The following is a 27,127-nucleotide window of genomic DNA, read 5'->3' on the forward strand; positions in this document are numbered from 1 at the left end:
CTGAGTCCCAGGGAACTTGTTTCCCCTCCTATCCACTCTCGCACATACGTTTCAGAGATGCAACTCACGTAATTACCTTCTGATTGTGCACCTAATTTAACAAAGTCTTCTCATCATATATGACAACTATGTTGACTCTGTCTCTTTTCATTCAGATTTGGTCTCTCTTCAATACCCTATGAGTCAGAGAATATGTGAGATTATTGTTATCAGATACTTTTGTGCTCAGGATGTGTGCTTCACCACAATTTACAAATGAGACAGGAAGATGTAGACAGCTTACAAGACCTGGGTGGTGTCTTTAATTTTAGGAACCAATTCATGATAACAAGCAGCCTCAACAGCAGGGTGAGCGTTTAGTAAAGAATGCTTTCATAATTGTAAGTAGTTATTAGAGTCTGGTCCTGCAGTCTGATTTGCTTAGATGCAGGCTGAGACCACAAGAACAAAAAGTTACAGGATTTGTATTATAGTACAAAGAATCTAAAACTTACTTCCACAAAAAGATAGTCTGAAAAGGTAGTCAGATTTCCTATTGCAGTTGTGAGGTTTTCTAGGGAGACACTGTCTTATAAATGTGTAAATACCCCTGTCAGGGAAAAAGGAAATATGAAGAAATTGTGCATTTTCGTCACCTTTCACTTATAGAGATCCCTGGGGATTGTTTCCTGTGCTTGCAGTTGAGTCAAATCTGGTTCTTAGTTTCACTTCAGAAAGGCAAAACTATTCCCACATAAAGTATTTCCAGAGAGCTGAATATTAATTCATTTTTTCCTAATATGGAAAAATTATTGTAATCATACAGCATAGAAAGTATTGTTTAATTATGAGGTGATATGCAAATCCTACTAGGCTAGACAGTGTTAAGAGAGAGGGGGCAGTCCCTCTTGGAAGAGTTTTTACTCTAATTGGACAGGGCAAACAGAGCAGGATAAAGTTACACAATATACAGACAAAACCAGTGCCTGTCCACTAACTGAGGGAAGAAACTACTCAGTATGAAACTGGAAACAGCAACAGTTAGAATCACAGATTATTTTAACTGTAAAACATGGGGTGTAAGGGCTTTTTTTGCAATAACATAGACATGAGTTGGCCATAGGTAATTAAAAATAAAAATGCATATATGTTTCATCATGCCTACCACAGAGCTTAAACAGGTTTTCCGTGTTTCAGCTGTTACTTGCTACAACTTAATGCCTTAGGAGTCTTGGTCACAGAGCAGGTTCCCTCCCTGCCAAATGCTCCTCAAAACTCTAAGAAAAGAACATTCTTTGTAGCAATGAACCTATATTTGGATGGTAACGTGTCAGCATCTGATGCAAATTAAATGTAACTTCACGCATTATTTCTGTAGTAGGTTGCGATGGGTTCAGAGATGAAAAAATATTTTGAATCCAGACATACTTCCTGAGTGAGAAATACTACTTTGAAAGAGAATCCACCCACCCAGCTGAAAACATCACAGGTCTTTGGAGCACACAGTTTGCTAGCAGATAGTAATGTGGCAAATAAAGCACATCTTGCCACAGTTGTGCTTGTGTCAAACTTCAGTCACTTGACCAGTTAAAAATTTCAGTCCTGTATTGTGTTCTGTAATCAGTTAGATATTTTTCCCCCCTCTCAATTGCTTCAGTTTTGTTTCAAGAAAACCTTGTACTGACAAAATGCAGGTTATGTATATGTTATCCAAATTGTATAGTAATATTTACATTTGGGTGTATTTGTTTCTGACACCTGTATTACCAGAACTCACTCTGTCAAAAGGCCATTTCCCTCACTAAATTAAACCATTTCTCCTTATACAAATTAGAAAATAGTTCTGAAATGGTCTGGTTTATTTTTCTATCCTTTATTCATCCTCCCCATAGATATCCATGGGACTAATTCCATAAAAAGCAATTTGCCATGGAACAAACTCAAAAACATGCTTCTGAGTGTTTAAAAACTGTGTGTGTGAAAGTGAATTTTGCCACAGAAGCCTTGCAATGTGCATTTCAATGATACAGTTCTAATCAATAACATTCGCGTAGCAAAACGCTGTTAAACAGCTGTTGTTTTTCTTCTAGAAACTACTAGCTGAAAATGACACAGCAAATGCATAACTTAAGTCTCCTTCAGACTAAAAAGAACAGCGTGCCATCCTCTCCAAATGCTGCAAAGCGGTTGTATCGGAACCTGTCAGAGAAGCTTAAGGGGAGTCATACATCCTTTGACGAAGCATATTTCAGAGCTCGATCTGACCGGCTCAGTCTCCGCAAGACTTCAATGGTAATTACTTGATATTTATCAAATTGCCAGTTTACTGTCCTGTTAATCTCCTTAATCATTTTGCTTTTAATCTGTCAATTTTCATCATCTCACTTTGTTCCCTGACCAGTGCTGTACATTCTTCCCAGGCTTACCATTTATGATCCTGTGTCAAAATAAAGTCAGACCTTCTTGAAGGCTGAAGAAAAGCTACCTTACTCAAGTGATAATGCTTTATTTTAGGAATAAGATCTTAACTTGCCATTAATGTGACATAATGTGGATTAAATACTTATACACAAGTGTTTCTTTTAAAGGAAATAAAAAGTATTTTAAGAAAACTGAAGATGACTATTAAAGTCATCTTTTTTTCCAAACAGTGCAAGTGGAACTTACATGCTGTGACAGATAAACACAAAGCTGTTCACAGACTGTGCTGATGGTCACTAGAGAAGATCATGGAAAAAGGAGATCACGCATGAAGCAGTCTGGCCTGGATTCCCTACCCTAGTCACAGAACACAGCTGAGCAATCTAGTGCCAGTACAGGAAAGCGTATAAGCACCTGCTGGACTTAACACTCACAAGTGCTCCTATTTATGCGAGTGCTGGTGAAGTTACACAACCTCCAGCACATACATTTTGAAGAATGGACTGTGTTGCTGAAGTAATGGCACAGTGTAAGTTCAGTGCACACAGAATCTTTTATATTTGCTGGAGGAAGATGAACTTGCTGTTGATACTGCCAAAAACCCATGAATTCCCATTTTTCCACAAGTAGGAAGAACAGACACATCCCTCAGCTTCTCCTCTGAATTATTTTGAAGGAAAGAGTTCCTCTCCTCTTCTAAAGAGCCATGACTTATAAGTGTCTGTGAATGCGCCAGGAGACACCTCTTGGAACCATTGTTGCACTAAGGCAGATGCTTAGTGCAGTGCAGGACTAAACACTAAATATTGTTGAGCCAGATAATATTACACTTAGTCAGAAGAAAAAGCACACTGGAATTATATGAATCAATGCAATAATTGAAAATAATTTTAAAATCAATTCAATGACCCTATCCCCTAGGATCACTCTCTTCTTGAACTCAGAGGATCCATGCATGCCCCATGGAAGAGCTAAGCTGAAATGTAGCTTCAGTGCATTAGAAAGTCAAGAGACTGTTGTCTCTCTCCTGTGAAGAAAGACTATGACCTGAAGGAAGCAGGGGATCATGGCTCCTTCCTCTCAGCTCTGCCACAGCCAATACATTTTGATTTACAGGAGAAGCCTGAAACCAAATCGAGCCCAATAGTGGAGAATAACCTTAGCATAGTAGCCAACAACCGCGCTTCTGAGGTAGTGGGTTTCCAGATGCTTTCAGTTTGTAGGGATCATTTGAATTTGGGTCTCTAAGTATGAACTGTAGGAAAAGATTCTTAAGATTAATTTTTTAGCCACTATCTTTTCTTGCCTTTTCTTTTTCAATTGCAAGCTTGTGTATGGCGAGGTGAGTGAGAGAGAAGGATAAACTAGAGCTGGGGACCATGCCAGAGCAGACTGACATGTAGACTGAATGAATGCCTGTCTGTTAGATATCTTCTGACCAGTGCTTATTGAAATATACACTTCAAATTACACACTCCTTCAAATATGGGGCCTTTTGTCATACTTAACTAATGAGAAGAGAAATTGCAAATGAGAATAGCCCAAAGATTGAGGAGCAGCATATTGCTTTTGTGGCTCAAGTCCTCTGCTATTCACAGAGCTAACTACTTAAAAACTCACTTTGTCTTCCCTTTCAGTCAGGTGGTGGGACTTCCTGTGCAATTAGTAATCTTAATTAGCAGTCTTGATTTTATGTTGTTATGTGGATGGTAGTTTAATGGGATATAGACTTGTGTTAATTTTGTTTTCCCCAACCTACTATGCTGTCATGGGAATAGCATGACTTTTGTCACTGCTGACCTACAGTGAGCATAGGAACCTCTCAGTATTACCCATCTGGGGTCTGAGCTGGTGTCCACAACAGTCAGGCTCCCACTGAACTCAAAATGCTTTGGATTCCATTCTATCCATTCTGCCTGGGTTTTTTTCACAGTTTTCCCTAGAAATAAATAGCAAGGAATCCATCAGTGAAAGAGTGGAAATACTCCAGCTCAAGTTTCTAGCTGATGTATTTTCTAATCTGAGTTTCTGTGCTACAGAGCTAAGTCAATAGCTAAAATCATGTCTCCAGACAAGTGAGCAACATTTGTTAGAAATTGTTTTCTTTCAGCTTTGGCTAGTGAAGACTTTTCTTTCCATTCTCTCTTGCTGTGAAACACTTTCCATTCAGTAAATTGTTGTCTTGCTGCAGACATAGCAATGTCCCAAAATAGCTTTATTCTTGAACTCGTGTTTATCAAAACAAGTCTTTGGAGAAACTGCTTTAACGTTTTTTCCAACTCCAGTAGCACATAGTGGACTTTTTCAGTCAAACCTGGAGCAAATATCTTGAAAGGGGCACTTCATTTTAATTAAGCTACATAAGATTGCATTTCTAAACACTCCAGCACTGAATCACTTACTGGAACATGGTTATTACTTACTGCAAAGCAATACTGTAGTCCTTTTCAGTATATAGATTTGTGCATCAGAGCAACACCTAAATAAATTAATCACATAGCACAGCTGTCTAACTAATGATTAGAGGCTGCAGGACTGCGTCAAGGAAAAAGCAATGTAAAAACTGCCCCTAAACTTTACCTGATCACTTGTAAATGTGATTCAGTTTCTCTTTGAATCCAATGGTTTTGTCTTTTCAGAGCAGGAGAAAGTAATCTAGTAAATGTAAAAGAAGGCAAGAAATTAGAAGGCTTTCATTAGTATTTGTGGCAATAGCAGCTGGACTAAAATTAAGGACATGGGGTCTAAAATGTACTATGTCTTACCCCTATTTGGATTTCTTACCCGTGGGCTGAAGATGTCTGAATCATGCTGCAATACCAGAGAGTCTTTTACATATAATATGACGAACCTTTTGCAGAAAACTATATAATCTTCAAGTATATGTCTGTTTTCTGTATGAAAACATAGTTGGGGAAAATTGTTCAGGTATATAGAATATTTTTCTGGACTTGGAGATCTAGCCTCGATGCACGTTCCAAATGGGGCAATTTACTGGCATGGTTGAAAATGAGGTAGATATTTTTGCTGTTTCACCATAGCATGGTTAGATGTGCACAGCTACGTGGATGAGGGATGCATACATGCCCAGTTAGAAAGCCCATATGCGGTTCCCATGTATTTATACCCTGAAGTCACGAGACCTGCCAACATATTTCAGCCTGTTTCTTGTGTCTGAATTGTTCATTTGGAAAACCTGATATTTGCAATTTGGTCTCGTAATTCTTTGGATTGGATGAAGTACCTTATAAAATTCATGCTCTGTTTCTTGTTTAAATCAGCATAGCTTTTTCAATCAGTTTTCTAATGAAATAAAGAAATAGAAATTTGCTTTTACTTTTCTCCTTTTGGTGAACCTGAGCCAACAGATTAGCTGGCAAGTGTTTATGAGGAATTAACTTAAGCATGCGCTTAGATTCTGTTCAGCAACTTAACACCAAAATTTCACAAATACTTCAGGTATTTCATTTGGCAAGCAAAAATCCAAAGATGCATTTTCAAAGGCATCTAGGCAGGTCTAAATCTTGATAACTGAATCCAAAAATAACAATTCAAATCAAAAGTTTTAAAATAATTCTACATTAATCACTCAGGTAGGTAAAATCTGTTGTTAAAGTGCGTGTATATATATTTGAAAAGGGCTAAATGCTTTTGTCAGCCATTTCATTGAGTTAATTTCAGCTGTAATACTGGAGTTAGCCATCTTTTTTTTATTATTTTTATGTAACAGGGTTGGGGTTTTTTGTTTTATATAACACAAGAAACTCCTGAGACGTATTACAAGATTTATTGAGTTTCACACAAAATTGGAATTAAAGCCAAATAATGGTATTGACCACTTAGGGTAGCACTCTACAAATGCTAACTCGTTTAACTTTTATGCACACACATAAAACAGATTTTAAAAAAATTACTATTCTGATTTCAAAAAAATGGGAAAACTGTATGTGTACCCTGTGCCACAGAAGTGGAAATGTTAACCAAGAAATACATAGTTTCCTGTCCTTAAGCGAGCACCACAAGCCTGTCATTGAGTAGTCTCACAAGCTGTACCTTTTGTTCAGCTGTCAGATTGTTAGCCAGTGTTTCCCAAAATGAACTTAACTAAAAGAAATAGACACTAATATAGTCATTCAATTTACTTCAGTTCCCTTTGTTAGTAAGCTCTTTATGAATTTACTGTTAAATAAGTAGTTTTTCCTAACTATAAGTAATTACAAGAGTAATACCATTTTGCTTGTTCTCTGACTGGATCAAAATGCAGATGCTTCTGAAGCATAATTACCCTTTATTTACATAAACAACACTATAGAGAAAGTTCCAAAATCAGGAGAAAAAGAATTTTAAATGGTTTTAAATTGTGATTAAATTAATGCTTTTTAGAATGTTGATAAATAGTTTTGAAGAACTGGTAAATATATGTTGCATTTCTAATTCATATGAAAAAAACAGTCTATCAGTTCACAGTTCTGCATTCATAATAATGAAGTTTCAAAGAATGAAGGAGCACAGTTTTGGGGTTTTTTCCCTCTAGGTGGAACATCAATGATCAATTTATGTTAATTTTGAATGCATAGTACAGTGATGTGCAGCTTTTAAATGCATGCCATTGACTTGAGTGAAATTTGATGATGTATCGCATGTATCAGAATCATACCATTAATTAAAATATTTTTAATAATGTAATTTTAATATTTTGTAAAAAATAAAAAATGTAATTAAAATAAATTAAAATTATTTTAGTTTTTAGCTAGAGCCCTTCATCCCTTCAGAATAGGACAAGACCCTAGAATAAGCGTAGGTTCTCTGATTTCAGGATAAGGTGGTGTTATATAAGCAATACAGCAGATATGTGTAGCTACTGGAATGAAAAGAAATATTGCTGCATTGCAGTAAAAAGTTCTGTCATTTTTAAGTTTTATCTTATGATAAAAGAAACATGTGTTGGCCTTTTTTTCTAAAATTTTCTGGAGATGTACCCTCTCTAATGACAGTATGTGCCCTGAAAGACAGATTTTTTTGCCTTGAATAGAGCAGTGGATAAAGAATAGTAAATCTAGCTGCTTACCATTCAACTGTTCCTTTTTCTGATAGTTTTCTCTTACACCTAACACTGAAGTATGATCTAAGTATTTGATAACAAAATGAATCTGAATCTTACTATCTAGAGAAGAATCTGAAAGCAAGAATTGGATAGAGACCCATTTTGGTGAAGCACTTGTTTAAGTAGTGTCTTTTATTCTGCATAGAAATCTACAGAAAAAATATTTCTCCAGCATGAGCTATCTTTTATGCTTCTGTCTAAAAAGCAGATTTCCAAATTGGCACTGCACTCCTAGATTTGCTTTATTGCTGCATACATAGTTCACCTCATCCTTAGATAGTCATCTAACATAACTCATTTTTCTATATTGACAGTTTTGGATAAAGGTCATCTTATGTGTATCTGTTGTCTTGTTCTGCTGATCCCTAATATTCAGCATAGGTGGGGTCCACATTAAAACTTTAAAATAACATCATCTTTGCAATTTCTTAGTGAGGCACCAAGACTTCACATGCAAAACAGTAGACCAGAAGCTCTCTGTAAGGCCTGAGAATTTCTGAAGACACTTTTAACTTCAAGCACAACTGAAAAAAAACAAACCCTGTAGGACTGATCGAATCCCAAGGTGTAGCTGTGGACTCTAGTTTTCAGAACTGCTTGCAAACCATTAGGAGGAGACAAAAGACATTCCACCAGATAAGTGGTCTTTCAGAAAGTGTTGTTTTACCGACAGCAAAACTTGGACAGAGATATGCTAAATAAAACTTCACCAATTTAAAAAAGAAATGTAAGTTTTGGTGTGGCTGAAATGCTAATTTCTAATCACAGTAGAGAACAGTTTCAATTCAATATTGTATCATAAAGAATACATTATCTTATAAGAATTTTCTGTGTTTCCTCCCTGTGGGTTTCAGGACACAGGAAGCTACTTTACATCATGTAGCTGGATCACTTGCCCTCTTATGTATCCACCTCTTTAGTATGCCTATTGGCACAACATGTCTAAATAGATCTCAGTTCCTTTATGTGACCACACGCTGAGCCCTCCTTGCTTAGCTGGGCTTTTGCTTCTACTAATTCATTCTTAAGAGGAAAAAAACCTATTGGGTAATGATGGCAATGGGACACTGGGAGAGAATTTAAAGAATCTTGGCAAATAACGTCATCACTGTAGGCTCCAGAAGGATGTTCTCATAACAGAGCCCTGCAGGCCATGCTATTCTCCTGCACCTGCTTCTCCCCAGCTCAGTTAAGAAATGATGGGTTTCTTTTGTATTATAGCATTCATTTATCTCCTTGACATCGGTAAGGAAAAGGTTCGGTGGTCCTCCCTGCTCGAAAGTCAGTGCCATGTATGTTCTTGGTTTTGTCTGCTTGTGTTCTCTGCCATTCAGACACATCACTTTCTGGACATGCACACTAGATAGTCAATTTTTTCAGTCTCATTTCTACTTCTTTATTTAAGGACCTTACATTTCAAAGCTGCTTCTAATTAGAAGTTAAATGCAAAACTATGAGCACCTAGAAATGACTGAAGTGTTTGAATGAACAGTACCGATTACTAGCTCACACCGGAGCTGTGAAGGATTTTCTCCAGAATAGCTTGTTTGATTTGGATTTTGGTCACCTGAGTTTATATATTTTTATATTAAATTTTGAGTTTGAAAAAATCAATAGTCCAAGACTCTGCAAAATCACTTTCATCCACTTTCACGCTGAAAACATGTAATGTCCTTCATGTTGTTTGATTACAGGACAGATGTCTAATAAGTATGGGTTTGTTTTGTATGAGTTTGAATCTTACTTGAATCTTCCCACAGACCTTAATTTCCATGAAATTTCCATGTTACTATCTGAACCTAAGCTGGGGCTGGAGATGAATATTTTTGGAGCAATCTCACAAAACATGATTTTTCTCAATATATTTTTAAAATGCTGACATGTGAAAAGTTTTACTGAATTTTTTTCTTTATTGATACACAGAATTTCCAGTGCAATGAAGCTATTTTTGAGGCCGTAGAACAGCAAGATCTGGATGCTGTTCAGATTCTTCTTTACCAATACACACTGGAGGAACTGGACCTGAACACACCGAACAGTGAGGGACTGACTCCTTTGGATATTGCCATTTTGACAAACAACGTCCCTATTGCTAGGACCCTTCTACATGTTGGGGCAAAGGAAAGCCCACACTGTAAGTAAAGAACCTAAACTGAATTCTCTGAGATAATTGCCTAATAAAGGAGATTAGATTTGCTGTTGGCTTTGGAAATTAGTTACAAAGAAAAACTCACTGGTTTTATCATAAAGATGATTATACCAACAACAGTGCCACAGTGCTGGAGGACATTTGCAGCAATATCTGCTTGTTGAATGCATGCTCAGTAGATCTTTTTTGTTCTTCATGTCAGATACAGCAAGTGATGAATCAGGTTGAGTTTCTGATGTGATTAACACTGGGGCAGTTGAGTTAATATCAATACAGAGAAAAAAATCTTTAAAAATATGGAAACAGGAACTGAGTGATTCAAAGATCGTGGTCTGAAATATGGACTTTGTCATCAAAAATGAAAGGACGATAGGCTGTCTAGACTTTGGTTTATTTTTATTATCCTTTTGATTTTGACTATGCTGCCTTCAGGAGACAGGTTGTGTTGAAATCTATCATTTCCATTACCCACAGACTCCTCACTTAAGTGAGAATTTCAAAGTTCTACAGAACCAGAGAAACTCTAAACACAAAACAGACCTCCTCGCTTTACTGGAATACCAATATTGCTTGTAACTACATATTGTAGTTATAAAACTCCTTTGTATTCCTCCGTGGGCATTTTTATGCACAATTTGTGGGTTGGAGGGTGACTTACCAACCCAATTAATCAACTGTATACCATGACACAAACTCTGACGCCTTACTTGTGTCTAAAAATACACCAATGTATGCGAATTTGTTTTAAACTGTCAATGCCTATATTTAGGACATTCCCAGCAAGGCTATAATGAGACTGTGTTTGAGGGGTTCGGCCACTGCAGACTCTGCCATTAATTTGAAGTTAGTTAAATTAACAACATTTAGTGCTGGCATGTCAATCTCAGTGCTCCAGGAAATTGCACCTTGAGGCTACTAACATTGCCAGTTTTTTCACTGGAGAGTGTGTGTGCATGTGTGTGTTAAGTTTTTTTGCCAGACCCTCAGTGTTGGTACACCTTTATTGCTTTTCTATGTCCACAGCACTTATCATTTATTCTGGCCTCCTTTAACCTTCCCTGGAGATTTTTGCATAGTGTAGCTGCTCAGTGAAAAGAGTTTTTTAGTTTTATATTTATTTGTTTATTTTTCTGTCATGGTTCATGACTGAGGCTTTAAAAAAAAGTGTGACAGCATTTAGAGTACATGATTGACTGCTGAAGCAACATTCATTAACCATGACAAATCTAGAGGAAAACACAGTCTTGAGTGTTCTAAACAGCAGTAAAAAAGACTAAACTAATTTTTCATTGACCTCATCTGTAAATAAATGCAGTCTGATGGCGAGCAGGGGCAATCATAAATTAGTATTCATTTCCTGTAATTAATGCAAACATGCCTATGAACACAGAGAATATGAATATATAACCACCTCATTTCCATTTCAAAATATACCCACCAAATTTCCACTTCACTTATCTTGATTTTTAGTTTTTCTAATTGAAATAATGGATAAAGCATTCTCAATAAAAAGCAAATGATTGTTTGGGTTGCATTTTTTTTACCTTAAGGGTTTACTGTTGCTAGTTGAGAGCAAAAGGCAAAATGTTATTTTCAGCACTCAGAACAAAGGTTTACAGCATCTTTGTATGTGGCTTCATTCTTGTGGAACTGATAACAGTCACTTTCTATTTTCTCTAGTCTTTCTGCTTTGCTTTCTGTATTTAACCCATCTTTTCTGTTTGTATGATCTCAGGGCTGCAAAAACATGATCCAGCACCCAGTGGGAGCATTTTTATTTCTCTGTGGTGGGCAGTTGAACAAGACTTCCCCAGGCTAAGTGGGAGGGGAGGGGATTTTGATGAAAATTCTAACTCACCCCAATTTTGGGACAGGACACAAACATCTCTTAATCTGATTGGAAGTGTATAGAACAGACGCACAGATCTGGGAGACTGCAAGGTAGAGGAATCCCCCATTCCAATTGCACACAGAAAGCTTCCTACAGAGAAAACTCTTGCTTTTCTACCATACTAGCTGTAGTGATCAAACTGAAATCTCATTATAGGCCCTAAACTAACAATGTAGAAGAGAGGATCTGGAGGATAGATAACTTCCATCTGTATCACCTGCATTTCTGCCTGAGAAAGAGCAGCAGATAAAACAATAGAAAGTAAAACTATGATCTTCATTTCCGTGTGGAGTTCAGACAGTGTAAATCTTAACAGGAACCCAACATCTCTTAAACAGAAAATAAGAAAGATCATAGAGTACAGCATTTAAAACATTAATTTAGTTGGGGAAGAGGCAAAGTCCACTGCATTATCTTTTCAGTTACCCTTATTCATCATATACTCATGGTTTGGCTTGGCTTCTATGTGTGAACCCAAATAAAAGTAAGATTAAAATTTCCTGTGGCTAATTGGACACATTTCCAAGACCTGACAATTGTGGATCAGAATATTGATTGAGCAGATAGAGCCAGATCCTTAGCGAGAACTTGAACCAATGCCATTACTCAATCACCTGAAGTTCTGGCACATAAAAACTCCTTCCTCAGTCCTGTTTTGCTATCAGATGTGTTATATGCTTATTGCAGGCATGGATCCAGGAAATCGTATCGCCTTTGGCCTCCCAGTAAATGGGCAGTTCTGAAGATACCAGCAGATTCCAGTAAGCCTAGCCATATGTCTCTGATGTCCATATGAAGAATGATCAAACTTCAAGAAGGATGGCTTCAAGCCAGCTTCTGAAAGCAAAGTCTTAGAGACAAACATTCTTCAAAAACAACCTTTTGGATGTCAGAGGCGTTGAGTAATTATTTGCTCTCCTCCTGTGGCTTTAAAGATCCCATGGCACTTTTCACATTAGTATGCAGGGTTATTCTTAGACTCCACTAAACTTCGGTTGTGATATAAGAGAGAGCAAAAGTTAAAACGAGAGGTTCAGAGGATAAAACAAACACCTTTTTCACCATAAGGACAGTAAAGCAGTAGAACAGGTTGCCTAGAGTTGTAAAGCCTCCATCCTGGGACGTTTTCAAGACCAGGCTGGTAGTGCCCTCAGTAACTTGGTCTGACCTTATATCTGACCCTGTTTTGAATAAGAATGTTGGACTGGAGAAGGTCCTTTCCAATCTGATTTGTCCCATAATACTAAGATTCCAGTTTAGGAATAAGACATTCGTGTGCACAGACGTCTTTGTTCATGTGGTGTTTTGATGTCAAAAACCTGTCAGAGCTGGGGGGACCTGGCTGTCCCTACACAGCAACTCCCCATCATTGTAGCTGCTTGTGCTATGGCAGTGTTTTTGGTAAATAGGGGCCTTTTAAATTAAGGCTGTCTCAGAGTTCTTCTGCAAGTTATTTTCTGTGATTTCAGATTTTCTTCTCGTGTACATTATTTCCTGCATATTGAATGTCAGATCAGTGGTTGCATTTCTTTTCAGATTAAACACCTTTATGAGTCCTATTTTCTAAACTGCAAATAGTTTGAACAGTTTCAGGCTAAGAGCATTTCTGAAAAAAAGGACTCTATTCACCCCGTTTCACTTGATAATTGAGGAACTGGTTTAGGGCAGTCTTGAGGACTTTGTGCTAAAATCAAACCTATCTTAGCTTGTAAACTATGTGATCTTCATTTTCACCTTTATGTAGCATGCAGTAGTTCATACAGACAATCTGAACTGCTAAATGTCAAATTAAATTGTTCTAAGCACTGGGGAAAAACGAACTCTCCGTGTGTGAAGCTGCTCGCTATCTGTCCAGTCTGTCAGTGGACTGATTAGATATTACATGGGCAAAGCTGTGGCACAAAGAAAACCTGGAAAGGGACCCATTCCATACCAGCCATGGCCCTTGGGCACAAAACTCTCATTCTTAAGTTTACCAATTAGATCTCTCTTTGCTTGTAGAAATTTATATATTGTATGTGTTTATAACTGCTACAACCTTCTCTTTTTCTACGAAAGCTTAGGATATTACGGCAGAGTAGGGGTTGGATAGAAACCAAATGCTGTATTATTTTATTCATGTTTAATATTCCACCAACTTAAAACATATATGCAATTTCAGTCTAATAAAAACATTTTTAAGCATATGAGAAACATTGGAAGAAAAAATTTGCTCAATTTATGCATTTCATTAATCCCATTTGAGCGGCTAGATCCGTAAGTGTCTAAATTGGCATACTGTAATCCACTTGATGATAAGATAACTACCGGAAGACAAGAGTGTTCAGGGATTTGACCTTCCATGTGTTATACCAGTATGGATAAGGCCAGAATTTTGACACATAAGTCTACCAAGCAATTACTTATTTTTCCCTTTTCTTGGTAGTTTTTAACATGGAATGCAGGTCAGTGCATCTGAGTACATTGGTCCAGGAAGCACAGCAGCGAGTTACTGAATTGTCCGCACAAGTGATGAACGAAGGCCTTGGTACAGACAACACAGACAAAGAGAAGCAACTAAAAGCATGGGAATGGAGATACAGGCTATACAAGCGCATGAAGGCAGGCTACGAGCACGCTAGTAAGTAGAAGAAAATAGCTGCAAAATTCTAAGACGAACTCTACAACTGAGAACACTCTGACTTTGTTGAGCAAAGACACTCTCACTAACTGATCTCAAACCACTGACATGAAGCAGACGAATGTTAGGGTGGGAAAAATAAGGTATATGTCTGAATGGCCTTCCCAAGAGTGAGAAGGAAATTGATGTTAGAGCAATCGAGAACCAAATCTGAGAGCGGCAAGCACATTGCTCCTAAAGGAGTGGGCTGCCAAAAATTAGACCTCCAGACTCTTGGTTCAGGAACTAATGATTCTGTCCTGCTTATTTCTCTTCATTTACTCCTGGATCTCATATAATGTGCTCAGAGTTTAAAACAGGATGATTAGAAAAGAATATATGAATAGGGAGAAAGAGGGATGGGAACATTGGCCTTTTTTCTGTTGTAATTTGATTTTTAAAAAATAAATGTATTCTGTTTTAGAAGAATGGAGTTCTAAAAATCTGATCAAACAATGCAATTTCATTTTACACACAAAAACTGTGAAAACATAATCATAATTTTGGCATCCATGTATAACATTTCATCAGCATAGTCACAGAATGGGTTACTTTTAAACAGTTGTACAAATGAGTCTGTACCCAAAGTAAATGTGAATTTGGGCCCAAGGGAAGGAGTAAAACAGGGCTGAATTTTTCCACCCATAGATCTTTTAGCCATATCATATTCAATGACATACAATCATCGCCATTAATATTTTTACAACCATATTTATATAAATTTACTTACAAATAATTTTCTCAAATTTATTGTATTCTAAGATTACTTCTTCAAGATAGATGTAGTGCTCCTTGTGTTAGATACTAAATACAGGAAATACAGCAGTAGTGTAAGTATATGTAATGATTTTTTTTAAAATCAATCCCAGCAGTAAGTCATGACTTTTTGTGTTTGATTTCTGAATTGAGTCTGATTAATATTCTGCAAATTGAGCTTTTTTAAAAAAAAATAAAAAATCTTGGGCCTCAACTGATAACAAGGTTTTAGAACTATTGCACTGAAACATTTGTGGAATTTGCAATTTCTGAATCACAGTAATGTAAAAATGTTTTCTGTTATTTGATAAATTTGAGTTTGTTAGTGAAACCATAAAGGTTTAATTAGCTCTTTGTGGTTTTTGTCCTTTCTCTCTCCTCCTACCCACCCCAAGAGATTTATAGAGGCTTTTCATTGACATAATTAGCATGAATCTGTTTTATTGGGTTACATATATGCAGGAAGATATTTTTAACCAAAAGGAGCCAAAAACCATGATAGAAACAAATGGTGTCTGCAGGATATTGTTAGCAGGGGCACTAATTAAAATGCTCAAAAGGCAGACAGCACAAACACCTACAACCCAAAGCTCACAATTGCAGGGTGATTTTCAGTGGGTTCTTTGAAGACTCAGAAACATTGTTTGAATAGGATTTGTTGTGCTGAAGAGCTGATGTTTTCTCTTCTCTCCCAGGAGCCCCTGAGGCGCCAACCAATGTCTGTCTCATGGTAACAAGCAGTACATCACTCACTGTCACCTTCCAAGAACCTCTGAGTGTCAACTCAGCTGTGGTGACCAAGTATAAAGGTACTGGATTTAGACATGTTTCATTTACCTTAACAACGTAGAAACTCTGAGGACTAAGTGACAAAGTTATTTATCTACAAGACATTATATTACAATGCCAGTAATGTTTGAATATAATTATTTTCCCAGTTAATAGCTGTAGAAGTGGAATTTTCTTAAAAGATTCCCCAAAGACAGTTTTTATTAAAAAACAAAAATAAATTAACCAAAAGCTTTCTCCATGAGTGCTTTGAAGAAGTTTGCTTGACTCACTGTGGTTAGGACTCAATGACTGGGTTGAGATGAGCAGTTATGAAACACAAGCTAACTTTTGGTGCCTGTGGGCTCCCAAAACCATGTGTATCCTTGTAAATGCCAAACCCACACCACCATTCCTTAAAGGAATGCCTCTGGAAGCTGAAACTTTTGGCAGAGGCATCATACAGCCCAACTAATTAGCTATTCCAGGGCTGCCACATCGTTCTTGGAAGAGCAATACATTTGGGGTGGCACCAGTTAGTTGCAAAGTGGAATGAATAGGAAAATGCTTCCATCTGAATAGCATTTAATAGAAATGGTTTTAAAACAGGATTTCTGTTCCACAGGAAATTCCAACATTAAAAAAAAAAAAAAAAAGTTTTATTGAAGATTAGAACAAAAATGAGAAATTTTAAAATTTCCTGTTTAAAGGAACTTCCAGGTTTTCTAAAATGCTTGGAACAGTATGTTCTTCAGTGTTAAGGGCAGCAGTCCACAGCGTCCATCTTCCGGTGGGAGCCTGAGTCCTTCCACAGGTCAAGAAACTGAAAAGCACTGTTCTGAAGATCTGAGGCCGCCTTTACCTAGCACAAGGGAGTCAAGGAGTGGGGAGCCTGAAAATTCTTGGTTATTTCCCACTGTGCCTCTCTTAACGTTTCCTGTTGTGTTTGTTTCCTTGTATTAATAATCAAAAACTCATCTGAGAAGTACTTGAAACTTGGATTTCCATACATATAGCAAAAACATAATGGCTGTGCTGTGGGGCAGGAGAATTTCATGTTTCTCTGTGTGGGTGTCACAGGGATTGCTTCAACAGGAGAGATTCAAAAAGCCCCAGTCCATCAAGGGTCCAATAGCTCAGGGAGCTCTACTGAAGGTGGGACTTGCTGGTGCACAGGCTCTGCTGGCATCAAGTGCAATCTCCCAAAGGACTGCATGAGCTTATTTTGGAAAAGGCAGAGTCTGTCTTTCTTTACCCCCCCCTGTTTCTGGTCAGAGGTTCCAGTCATCACTGACTATGTCCAGGAAAATTTTTTTTTAAAGTGTAAGGAAAAAAAACCAACCTCCCAGACATCAGTAAAGCCATCAGAGTGATTCCATTCCTGATAGCCTCAGTAGAAGGGTAAATTACTGTATTACACCTAGTCAGCTGTGCAGTCCTGCAGGAAGTGTGATTTTCAAAAACATCAAAGCCCTTTAGAAGCCTAAATCTAATTTTCAGCAATAGCTTGGGTTGCCAGGAAACTAAATTTCATTTAAGGGCTTCCTACTGTCTGATTTACTTGTGAAAACAATACGTAGGCTCCTAAAATACTTAAGGTCTCTTGAAAATATCAGCCTATTCTTTGTAATACATATATTTTAAACAACCTTGAAATATTGGCCACACTCTAATTATAATGATTGTTGATATTTTCACAGTAAAGCAAATTCCCAAATAGAATTGATTTTTTAAAATATTTTTTTAAAAAGTTGTAGTATCTTTCTTTTATGTATTCATTTAGGTTGAGTCTGTTTTGCACCATGTCCTCTTTTTGGTAAACACAATATTCAGACAAATATAATCCAACCCGACCTAACTTTCTAATCAGACTAGGTAGCATTGCTGTTGTATTTTGAGTTATTCTCATTGGTGATCATTTTATGCTTTATCAAGTTGACAGTTAGTTTTGCCAGAATGTTCTTTTTAAATCCTTTATCCCAGGAGACTTGCATATTTATGGTTAGATAAAAAGAAAGATCATTAATAGCTTCTTTTGGTGACTTTCGGGAATTAATTAAGCACTGGGTGTAGAATTGTTTATTACATTATGGAGTGAGATTCTTTGTGTTAGTTTGAGGGGTCATAAAATGAACCTTTCAAATGATCACTTGCAAGAATGATTAGAACCAGCTAGCAATTACTAGCCCTAAAAGGAGAGCTTGATAACATTGTGTGAGGATCTTTTTAGTGATATTTATAAACCTCCTATCCAGAAAACCATCTAAACACTTTGCTAATCCACAGACAAAAATTAGCTGTTAGGGTGGGGGGGTTTCCCCTCAATAATTTATTTTCTTTTTCTAAGAAAATTGAAAATTAGGAGCATTTAAAGCAATATTTAGGGAATACCTGCTCATTAACAGAAGCTAATACCGTACTGTTCTTTTCTCTGGACCTGAATTACAGAGGATAAAAACTGACATCACTTCTGTTTGGTTAGCATAGTTCCCTAAAAACAGTGAGAAACTGCCAATTCCTTTTTTCTGTGTCATCTTTTTTTCAGCATAGTTTTTCCAAAGCTTTATTTGCCCAAATGTCATTTAGAAACTGGCCTTGGAACATTATCTAACTGTCTGCTATTTTCTTGTGTGTGATCTTTTCCCTTGTTAGCTGTATAACTTACAAATAATAATACAGGAGAATAATACTTTGCACTCACTCTCTAACCACTAAAACCATCTCACTTCATTAGGAGATTTAATTTTAACCACACAGGGTGAATGGGTATTGACTTTGGTGTCCCAGCTGGATGGCAGTTCAGTGACTGCATTCTGTTGAGCCATTGCTTTAAGGAGCCAGAGTATTCTTTACTTCCTCTCCTGGATTGTTGTTTAATGTTGCAGGCACCATCCTAATGGCTCCCTTCAGCTTCCCTCCAGAGAAGGCTACAGCATGGTCGTGGCTGATGTGAAATTATTCCTATGTATATTGTAACTTAGTAAAGTGTTTTGGGGCTGGAAGCAGACAGGCATGACATAAATCAATAATAATAGTAATAATCTGCTCCATGCTAGAGAAAGAGTCAAAGCCAGAGACACCTCACCCCAGCCAGTTTTTGGAAGGATGTGAAGAATCACTGTAATATTGAGTAGAAAAAACCCTGCCCTTGGCTAATCATGCCCTAAAGTCAAACTTCACATCCCATTGTGGAAGTACTTAAGACCTGCTTTAGTTTTACATCTTTGAAAATACAATCAAAACATTCCACACTAATGTACAAAATAACTTGCACAGTTGAAGCTAGGGTAAAATGTTCTGTTACGCTGTCATATTGTTACTGCATGATGTATTTTTATCCTAGAGCTACACTATTGTAACTGTCTTGATGCAAAAGAATCCTAGCAGCAATATAATCCAGATAGGCACCACTTGCCTCCCAGTAACAGTCCTAACAGAGCTCAGCAGCAAGTGCTTGTAGGGCTTTTAAGAGCTGTTGTCTTTCACTAATTAGCCTTTCTAGGGTTCATATGTTCCACACAAGGCACACACATAAGGCTTTTAAAAAAAATAATTATAAGTAATGGTAAGTAATTTTGTTGCACTTACTCTCTGCGCATTTTAAACCTGATTGCTATTTTGCTTTTATATTTAATAAGTACAAGTAAACCTCTTCATATAGCATATTTTTTTTTCATCCATTTCCCAATAGAAGTAGTCTATTGGGACACAACAATGCTGTGATCCCCAAGTATAGGATAAGGAAGAAGAATGGACATAGCACATTACCTACTAAAAAGGATCACTATGCAATGGAAAATCTCCGTTTATATATTATTTACCATTTTTAAACAAATATCGATATTCCCTTTGGGCGAAAAAATGAAACAGCTTGTATAACCAAAGCTGAGCTAATTTATCTAAGAGCCTGAAACTATTTATGTTTGAAGAGAGAGGAAGAGAGAAAAAAATCTGAACCATGTTTGATATAGCAAACAGAGCCAATCTTCTCTCTGTTTGGATGTAGCTGTGGATTGGATGCCAAGTTATTTTCCAGATAGTGATGCTAAGCCGTCTAGGCCACTTTAGCCCTTGTTACCTTTTTTAGTTTGATATTTTAGCAGAATATTTCATGGTTGTCAGGACTGCCCAGCTGCCTTCTAGGATTTCTGTTGGATGGAGATATTTATTTTTTTTCTATGCCAATGTAGCTCTTAAAAAAAAATCATGTTGGCTTAGATCAGGAGAAGGAGTCTTGCTTGAATTTTGACAAAAAGTCGTTCCCTGCCTCCCTTCTTCCAAGGCAATTTGTGGTTCATTTCAGAATTTTTTGCATGAGAATAATTTAAATTGTCTTTAAATCACTGGTTCGGTCCTAGCTAGATATGCAGTAGCCACAGTTTATTGCTATCACATGTCTGCATGATATGGGTTGGTTATAGTCAAATGCCTTTGTACAGGAAAGGCTGGTGCAATTTGGTGTTACCATTGGAAGTCTCAACTAAAGGATGAATGGAGCTGCCTTTTATTAAGGAACAGCACCTGAGATCATGGGACGAGGAAGCCTGCCAGGTTGGACCTGTATGATATATGTTCTGTAGCTCAAAAAAATCTGTATTTGAGATTCTCAGTTGACATCTCACTGTGCCAATGGAAACTTTTAGTTGAAAATTTCAGTGTCAAAAACCTCAAAGATTTTACAAAAACTATCTACATATTTTTTGTGATTCTGCATTGGGTTATCCTTTTACAACCAAATAATCATCATTTTGCGTGGGCTTCTGCTTGTCCCTGTGAGCACGAACAGCATATTCCATATGTTTTGTAATTATGTCTTTGATTTGTCAATAGTTGTCTTGCCATGTTTGATCAAATTTGGATTTGTTCCATAGCAGGCTTCCTGCAGTGATCCTCCTAGTACTGTACAGTAGGTTTGACTCCAGACAGATTTAGCTAGTATTATAGGCAGAGCTTGCACAAAGCCTTAAATATTTATATATATGACATCTCCAGCTTTTTTCCCCACTTTGGTGGCAATTAACAGTGCACATAGCAGTGTTAAAGTCCAAGACAACAAGTCTGTGTTATCTTTGATTTCTAGAAGAACCCTGATTATGGAAATGAATGCTTGTAGAAGTGAATCTAAGGTATGAAAATGAGGTGCTTTAATATTAATACCTATGCATCTTTCTAAAGTAGATCTTATGTCACTGCTTGATCTTCTTCCAGTCTATTGTGGAATTAAGTAGCATTCTGCATTCAACTTGATCTTGAAATCCTTTTCACTTATTCAAAGTGTCTTTGTATATTTTGAAACTCATTCTTTCTTTCCCCAAAACAGTTCTTACTCCATTAAAAAAAAAAAAAAAAAAAAAAAAAAAAAAGAGAATACATTTCTTTGTAAGACATTTGAATTTATCCTGCTGAATAGGTGTGGTCTGATATTTTTTACAGTAGTTCATTTATGGCATTTTATTAGGTCTCCTGGGCACTTTATTTGCACATTACATTTTCGTAGCTAACAGGACTGTGCAATTTGACTTCTATTTTTATGCCTAGCAAGTACAGAAATGTATAAATGTTAAAACAAACCTTTCTATTTCTATACTCCTGTGAATGTCTGTAGTATGTGTTGGACAACATAAAAATTAATAACTTCTATTTTTTAAGTTTGATATGTATTTAAAACACCTTTGAACATGGGTCACATATTAAGTGACAGTATATTTAACTGATGTAGTTGATCAGACACCAGTTACTCAATTCAATCATTCTTCTGCTTTGTGTTTTATAAGGATTTTGAACAGCAGCTCAAGATGAATGGCTATGAGAAAACCCAGACATACAGGCTCTAGTTTCTAAGTGCCTTTAGTGTCTAAGAAAAAAGGCTCAGATCTTGCTGAATTTTAGACTTTGTTTTACCTTCTACGTTTACTTTGACTTATCAAAATTAGTATGTTTTTTTAAGTTATTTGCATGTGGCCAAGCATTATAGCTTCCAGTTCATAGGTATTTCATAGAAGAGGTGACTTTTTTACAGTCAGTAGCCGGACTGGAACTCAAAACCTTCAGCTTCTGTCTTGGAGGAGGTTCCTGATTTAGGAGATCTTTTGATTCGTGGGTTTGGGAATGCTTCCTCACTGGAGACTTAAACAAAACCAGAATGTCTTCAGAGGGGTTATGGCAAAGTTTTCCTGCTCACCGCTTTGTCTGAAGTCTTCTCTGGTCCATCATGAACTTTTCTGGACCATTTACAAGCATAAAGGGTCTAAAACAAAGTCAGTTTGTCTCTCCAACCAAAATCTGAATCTGTTCTAGTAATTAGATCTGACCCACAGAACTGATAAATGAATGTAAATTTGGAATCGAGCCTTTAGATCTGCTTCAATCTCTTACCTCATGTATTGAGCATAAATTGCAGGGTTTACCATTTTCCTGTATGAGTGTTCAATTAGTTCATGCATGAACACCTAATCAATTTATGTATGAGCACCCAATCAGTTCATGCATAAGCACCCATTTAATTTACTAATGCACACTCAGCTGGTTCACAGATGAGCACCCTATTAGCTCATGTCTAAGCACCCAATGAGTTAGTACATAAGCACCTACTTAGCCCATGCCTGAGTGCTGTGTTGGGCATATATGACAGGTTTCAGTAGCCAAAGGACACTGGTGTGGGAGGAGGTCAGGAGTTGCCAGGTGCTGGTCAAAACTGTCCTGGCTAGCTCTAAATGTGGTGGAAAAGCCCATTGCTGAGCGTAACCCCATGGTGAAGACAAGGGAAGTTGACAGTAGGAAGAGGGGAGGGATAGGTGTTTGGCTTAAGTTGAGCCTGGGAAAGGCAGTGGAAAGGTGTTCACTTAAATGTTTGTTTGTTTGTTTATGTTTTCTTTCCTCTCACTCTGAATGAGCGATCAGAAGTTTGTGTTAATTGGCAATAAATGAAATTAAGTAAAAATTCCTCAAATCAAGATCGTTTTGCCTACAACACCTGGCTGCACTGCTAGGAAAAGGTGAAAGCTCTTTAAGTTACTGTAGAGATTAGTTTGTAAAGAAATAAAAGCCTTAAATATGATTCATTAATATCTGTGCAGCTAAGTCCCTCTTTAAAAACATATTACAGGTGAACCAAAGGAGAATCCCCTTGAACAGGTTACTTGAATCAGCGTTTCTGTATTTACTTTCTTTGTTAACAGTGCTTGCTGGTCAGTGTTCCGGTTTGTCTCATACAGTGTGATAGATTACTTGTTTGCATTTTCCCAACTGCTCATTATTAATTAGATTTTAATGTATTATATTTTGGGGAGAAGCTGAGCCTAATCTATGCATGCTTCATGCAAATGAGTACTCCTTGCGTTCACAAGCTTCCCCACCAGCTTTGGTTACACAGATTACATGAGTAAAACATACCCACTGGGAGTGGAAATTTGCAGAACCAGAGCCAAGCCTGTTATACCTTTCTAGGATGTGAAGCCTTTGCATAAGAACCCCATTTATTCTCCAATTCCTTTCCACAGTTCTAACATGTATTTTCTCCCACTTTTCTTTCTACAGCCAGAGTGGGATATGTTTGTTATTGCAGGGCTGAGACCCAAATCTTGGCTGTTATTATAATCCATGGTAGTTTTTTAACCACTGGCCCACATTGGAAGGCAATGTGCACGCACATGGCACATTTTCTTAGTTATTTATAAAATATTAGTAAGATGTCATTTTCACTAACAGAAAGGAAAAAATTTCTTTTTGTACTGGAATAGCTGACCTCATTAAAAATGGATAAAGAATTATTAATAAGAAAACACTAATTAAATACTTGAGAAAAAAAGGTCAATTTCTTAATTTTCTCCTGATGAGAATTTTATTACAATGCAATAAGAATAGTATCTTATAAATCATTTATATAACATAGATTTTGCTATAAGATGAACTAGTGAAATCATGATCAAGCAAAGATGTGTCTTTGACACCCAGCCTGCTGTCGTAACACTTTCCATAAACATCAAGACATAAAATACAGTGTTCTGATCTGGGCCAAAGGAACATCCAGAAAGAGGGCCACAAGAAAGGTTAGCTAACATTATCAGTTATCAGCAGGCTTGAAAGGTCAAAGAGCCCACGGCAGTTTGGGAAGAAGCTTTACTGCAAATACTTTATTTGATACAAAAAAATTCTCTGAAAGAGTATCATGAAGATTTATAGCCACAGAAGTTTCAAATGAAGATGTGCTCTCTAGGAATAGGCTAGGAATGCTCTTCTTGGTACTCTTCTCGGCACTGTTCCTTCTGACTGTTGTGAGGAGAGGCCTCTGAATCACCAGTAGCTCTTTCACACTAAAACACAGCTGTGTTTTATCTACTTCAGGTGGACACAGTGCTGTCTGCATCTTTTTCATTCCTCTTCAGCCTTATTGATGCTTCTACTGACCCCGTACAGTCTTGAATAAGTTTACATAAATAACTGAAATAGACAAGATCCAAAGATCCAAAACAATGAACGTTAGTATTTATAGCAGTTAGGAGCTCAGGTTTTTAGTAGTACCTAGAAATCTTAGTCCTAGGCCATGACTACGCTGTTTTAACTTCTGTGTTTGCACAGCAATATGCCTAAGTCCCTCAGACACTGTAGTAAATCCCAGTTAGAGTCCCAAAATGAACAAACAGATTAAAAGTTCACCTGTCCCTTTTGTAAATGCTGTGGCTCATATCAGATTTTCCCTCTCTACACTTACTGAGCAGAATGCAACCGGTTCCAGGCGTTCTGTGTTAGTGTGCGTTTATGGATGGATTATACCCTTCACACAAAAAAAAAGATCCATGGGAACAAATACGAACTCCTCAGTGCCAAACATTTGTTTTTTCCTAATGGAAGCACTATGCTGAGATCTCTGTCAGTACTCCCTACAGCTGGTATGACTTGTCTGTCTTCTATCATTCTTTGGAGAATTTCCAAATATGAGAACGGCATGAACAGAGCCTGAACATAAATCTGCAAAAATTGGGTTCCTTTCTTAATTCAGGCTGGAAAGAACAGTTCAAGGCAGCTAGGAGGAGCTGACCAAATACTGCAAACTATGTTCTCTGAGCTGGTGATGCTGTCTGCACCAACAAACTGATTCCTTCTTTTCATAGTGTTCAATTCTCTTCACTTGTGTTATACTTCTAAATATTTGTTTAGGTACTTTCATCCTGATTTTATTCGCATGAATTTTCAATATCCTTAAATCAAGTTTCTAAGACATTACAAGTGTAAATTATTAACATTATTTCATAAAGATCAGCAGACATAGTGTGAAGTGGTTTCTGGTGTTAGTGCTCTCAGCTTTACATTTCAAAGGAAGCTATTGAACAATGCAATTATTTGTTTGGAGGCCCTTGGAAGCACAAGCTAAGATTAGTGTCCTTCAGCCTAGGCCCTGGACATGGAGAGGAAGCAAAGGAGGGAGAATCTTTGTTGCTTAAGTCTGGGTTAAAGGCCAGAGTGGCATAATGCTTTGCCCAAGGTCACATAGCAAGTCAGTACCAAATACATGAATAAAACCCAGAATCCCAGCTCAGTACACTATTCTGTAGACCCCACCAACTTAGCAACAGGACTCATGTCCCTCAGCCTAATTAATCTACTCAGCAATTCAGTGAGTAATTTAAGTGCAAGCAAAAACAAATGCCAAGAGAAGTGACAAATTCTACTGTGGCTCAGGCTATTTATTTGAGTCAGGAGGTGTGCTCCTGAATGAATCTACAATAAGGCCAGGAGATGTTTTGTGCCTTCACTTTGCTTCTTGTCTGTCTGTCAATCTCTCTGATAAGCTGTTTAAGGTGTGCGCAGTATAACAGAAAGATAGCAGATGGAAAAGAAACAGGTGAAAACAAACTTCTCCCTTTATTTTAAAGTGCATGAATTGAGCATTAGAAAAAAAAAAAACACCCTTGGCCACAAGTAAGTTACATAACTTAAGCCAGTCTAAAATTATGTGCCAGCAATTTACATGAGTTTTATGTAACTGTTTATACTGCTGTTTATTTAAAAATTACTACTTATCTTGGCGACCGCAGCAACACATCGTGCATTTGCTAGCTCTGGAATACAGGGCACCTTCATTAAAACACATAGTCACCAATATATTAAACACACAAAAAAGCCCTGCTCTGACATAACGTGAAGTGTCAGATGGAAAGCCGCAACAGCAAAGACATTCAGCGTTCACAACAAAGCAGCCCTTTGGGGTGTTCAGAACAGGACTGGAACATGCTCCATCCTTAATTCACCCAACAGCTTTCAGGTCCTTTGCAGCACAGCTGGTACAGTCTACAAGACCAGCTCTTGTTCCTGGGCTCTTATAAAGGACCCTCTTCATCTTCAAGTTTCTACACTTGAGCATTTTTATATTGAACTTTTAAAGTGCTGAGGTTAGTTCACCTTTTGTTCTTTCTTAAAGTCCCAAGTACTACGGAGTTACACAAATGGTTGGCATTTTTTGTTTGCTACCAAAGCAGTCTCTTCCAGCACTCTCTCAGAAAGTAGGCAAAGATTTAGCAAAATCTTCATGATGGGTTGCTCATGCACAAAGTTACATAATTTTTAGATCCACATTAATCACAAGGGTAAGGCCATGGTTGTGTAGCTTTGTATTGGTACCAGAAAGAACTAAATATATATACACCACACAGCCAGAAAGTGTGAGCAGCTCTGGCCCAATAAATGTAATACAGGTCATAGGAGTTTGTACCTTGTTGTTTTGCAGCCTGCTGAGTAAATGAGATGCTCTACCTCTCCTTGCCTCCATTTGCCCATCTATAAAGTAGAGGCAGTGGTATTCAAGTTCTTCTAAAAGGTTTAAAACCCAATGAATGACTATAGCTGAAATTTATCTATTATTTTCAGATTACCATTATGGTAGAAAGCTGAAATCTGGCAATGTATAACAGGAGTTTAAGTGATAAATGACTTAATTTGCATTTCTTTAAAACTATACCATGTCATCCCCTTCTCACTTGATTCAGTAGAAATCATGGCAGAAAAACCCAACTTCTTAAAATTAAAAGTAAGCAAAAAATTTAAAAAAAATTTAGGAGCTTCTTTATGACAGATATCATGAGTCAGAGAATGACATTTTGTCAAAAATAGCAATGCTTCAGTGTATACTGTTGATATGTTTTCAGCAGTACTTTGAAACAAGGGGGGAAAGAAGGCACTAATCCAACACAGCTGTTCAAAAAATATTTATTTTTCAGTTATGGAATTTTTTATTGAAATTGGGGGGCAGTTTTTTTTCCAAATGTGATGTTTTAAAATACATATATTTCAAAATTGAATTCTGAGTAACTTTTTATACACCATCTTGTAAATATCCTTTAAAAGGGGGTTTCTCAGTCATAACGATAACCATAACCTGATCCACAAGCTAATATCATGTTCCTA

General features: G+C 37.2%; 1 protein-coding gene across 1 annotated transcript in view; it reads left to right on the forward strand.

The window, feature by feature from the left end:
- The first annotated feature begins 2,079 nt into the window (after window positions 1–2,079).
- ANKFN1 (ankyrin repeat and fibronectin type III domain containing 1) overlaps window positions 2,080–27,127 on the forward strand; it is a 62,257-nt gene continuing 37,209 nt past the window's right edge. Inside the window, exons 1-4 of the mRNA XM_040585357.1 lie at window positions 2,080–2,271; window positions 9,428–9,638; window positions 13,970–14,164; window positions 15,655–15,768. Of these exons, the coding sequence (XP_040441291.1) occupies window positions 2,086–2,271; window positions 9,428–9,638; window positions 13,970–14,164; window positions 15,655–15,768 (706 nt within the window). The 5' untranslated portion in view covers window positions 2,080–2,085. The remainder of the gene's footprint in view (window positions 2,272–9,427; window positions 9,639–13,969; window positions 14,165–15,654; window positions 15,769–27,127) is intronic.

The sequence above is a fragment of the Falco naumanni genome, chromosome 1 (assembly GCF_017639655.2).
Source record: "Falco naumanni isolate bFalNau1 chromosome 1, bFalNau1.pat, whole genome shotgun sequence".
NCBI classification, from domain to species: Eukaryota; Metazoa; Chordata; class Aves; order Falconiformes; family Falconidae; genus Falco; species Falco naumanni.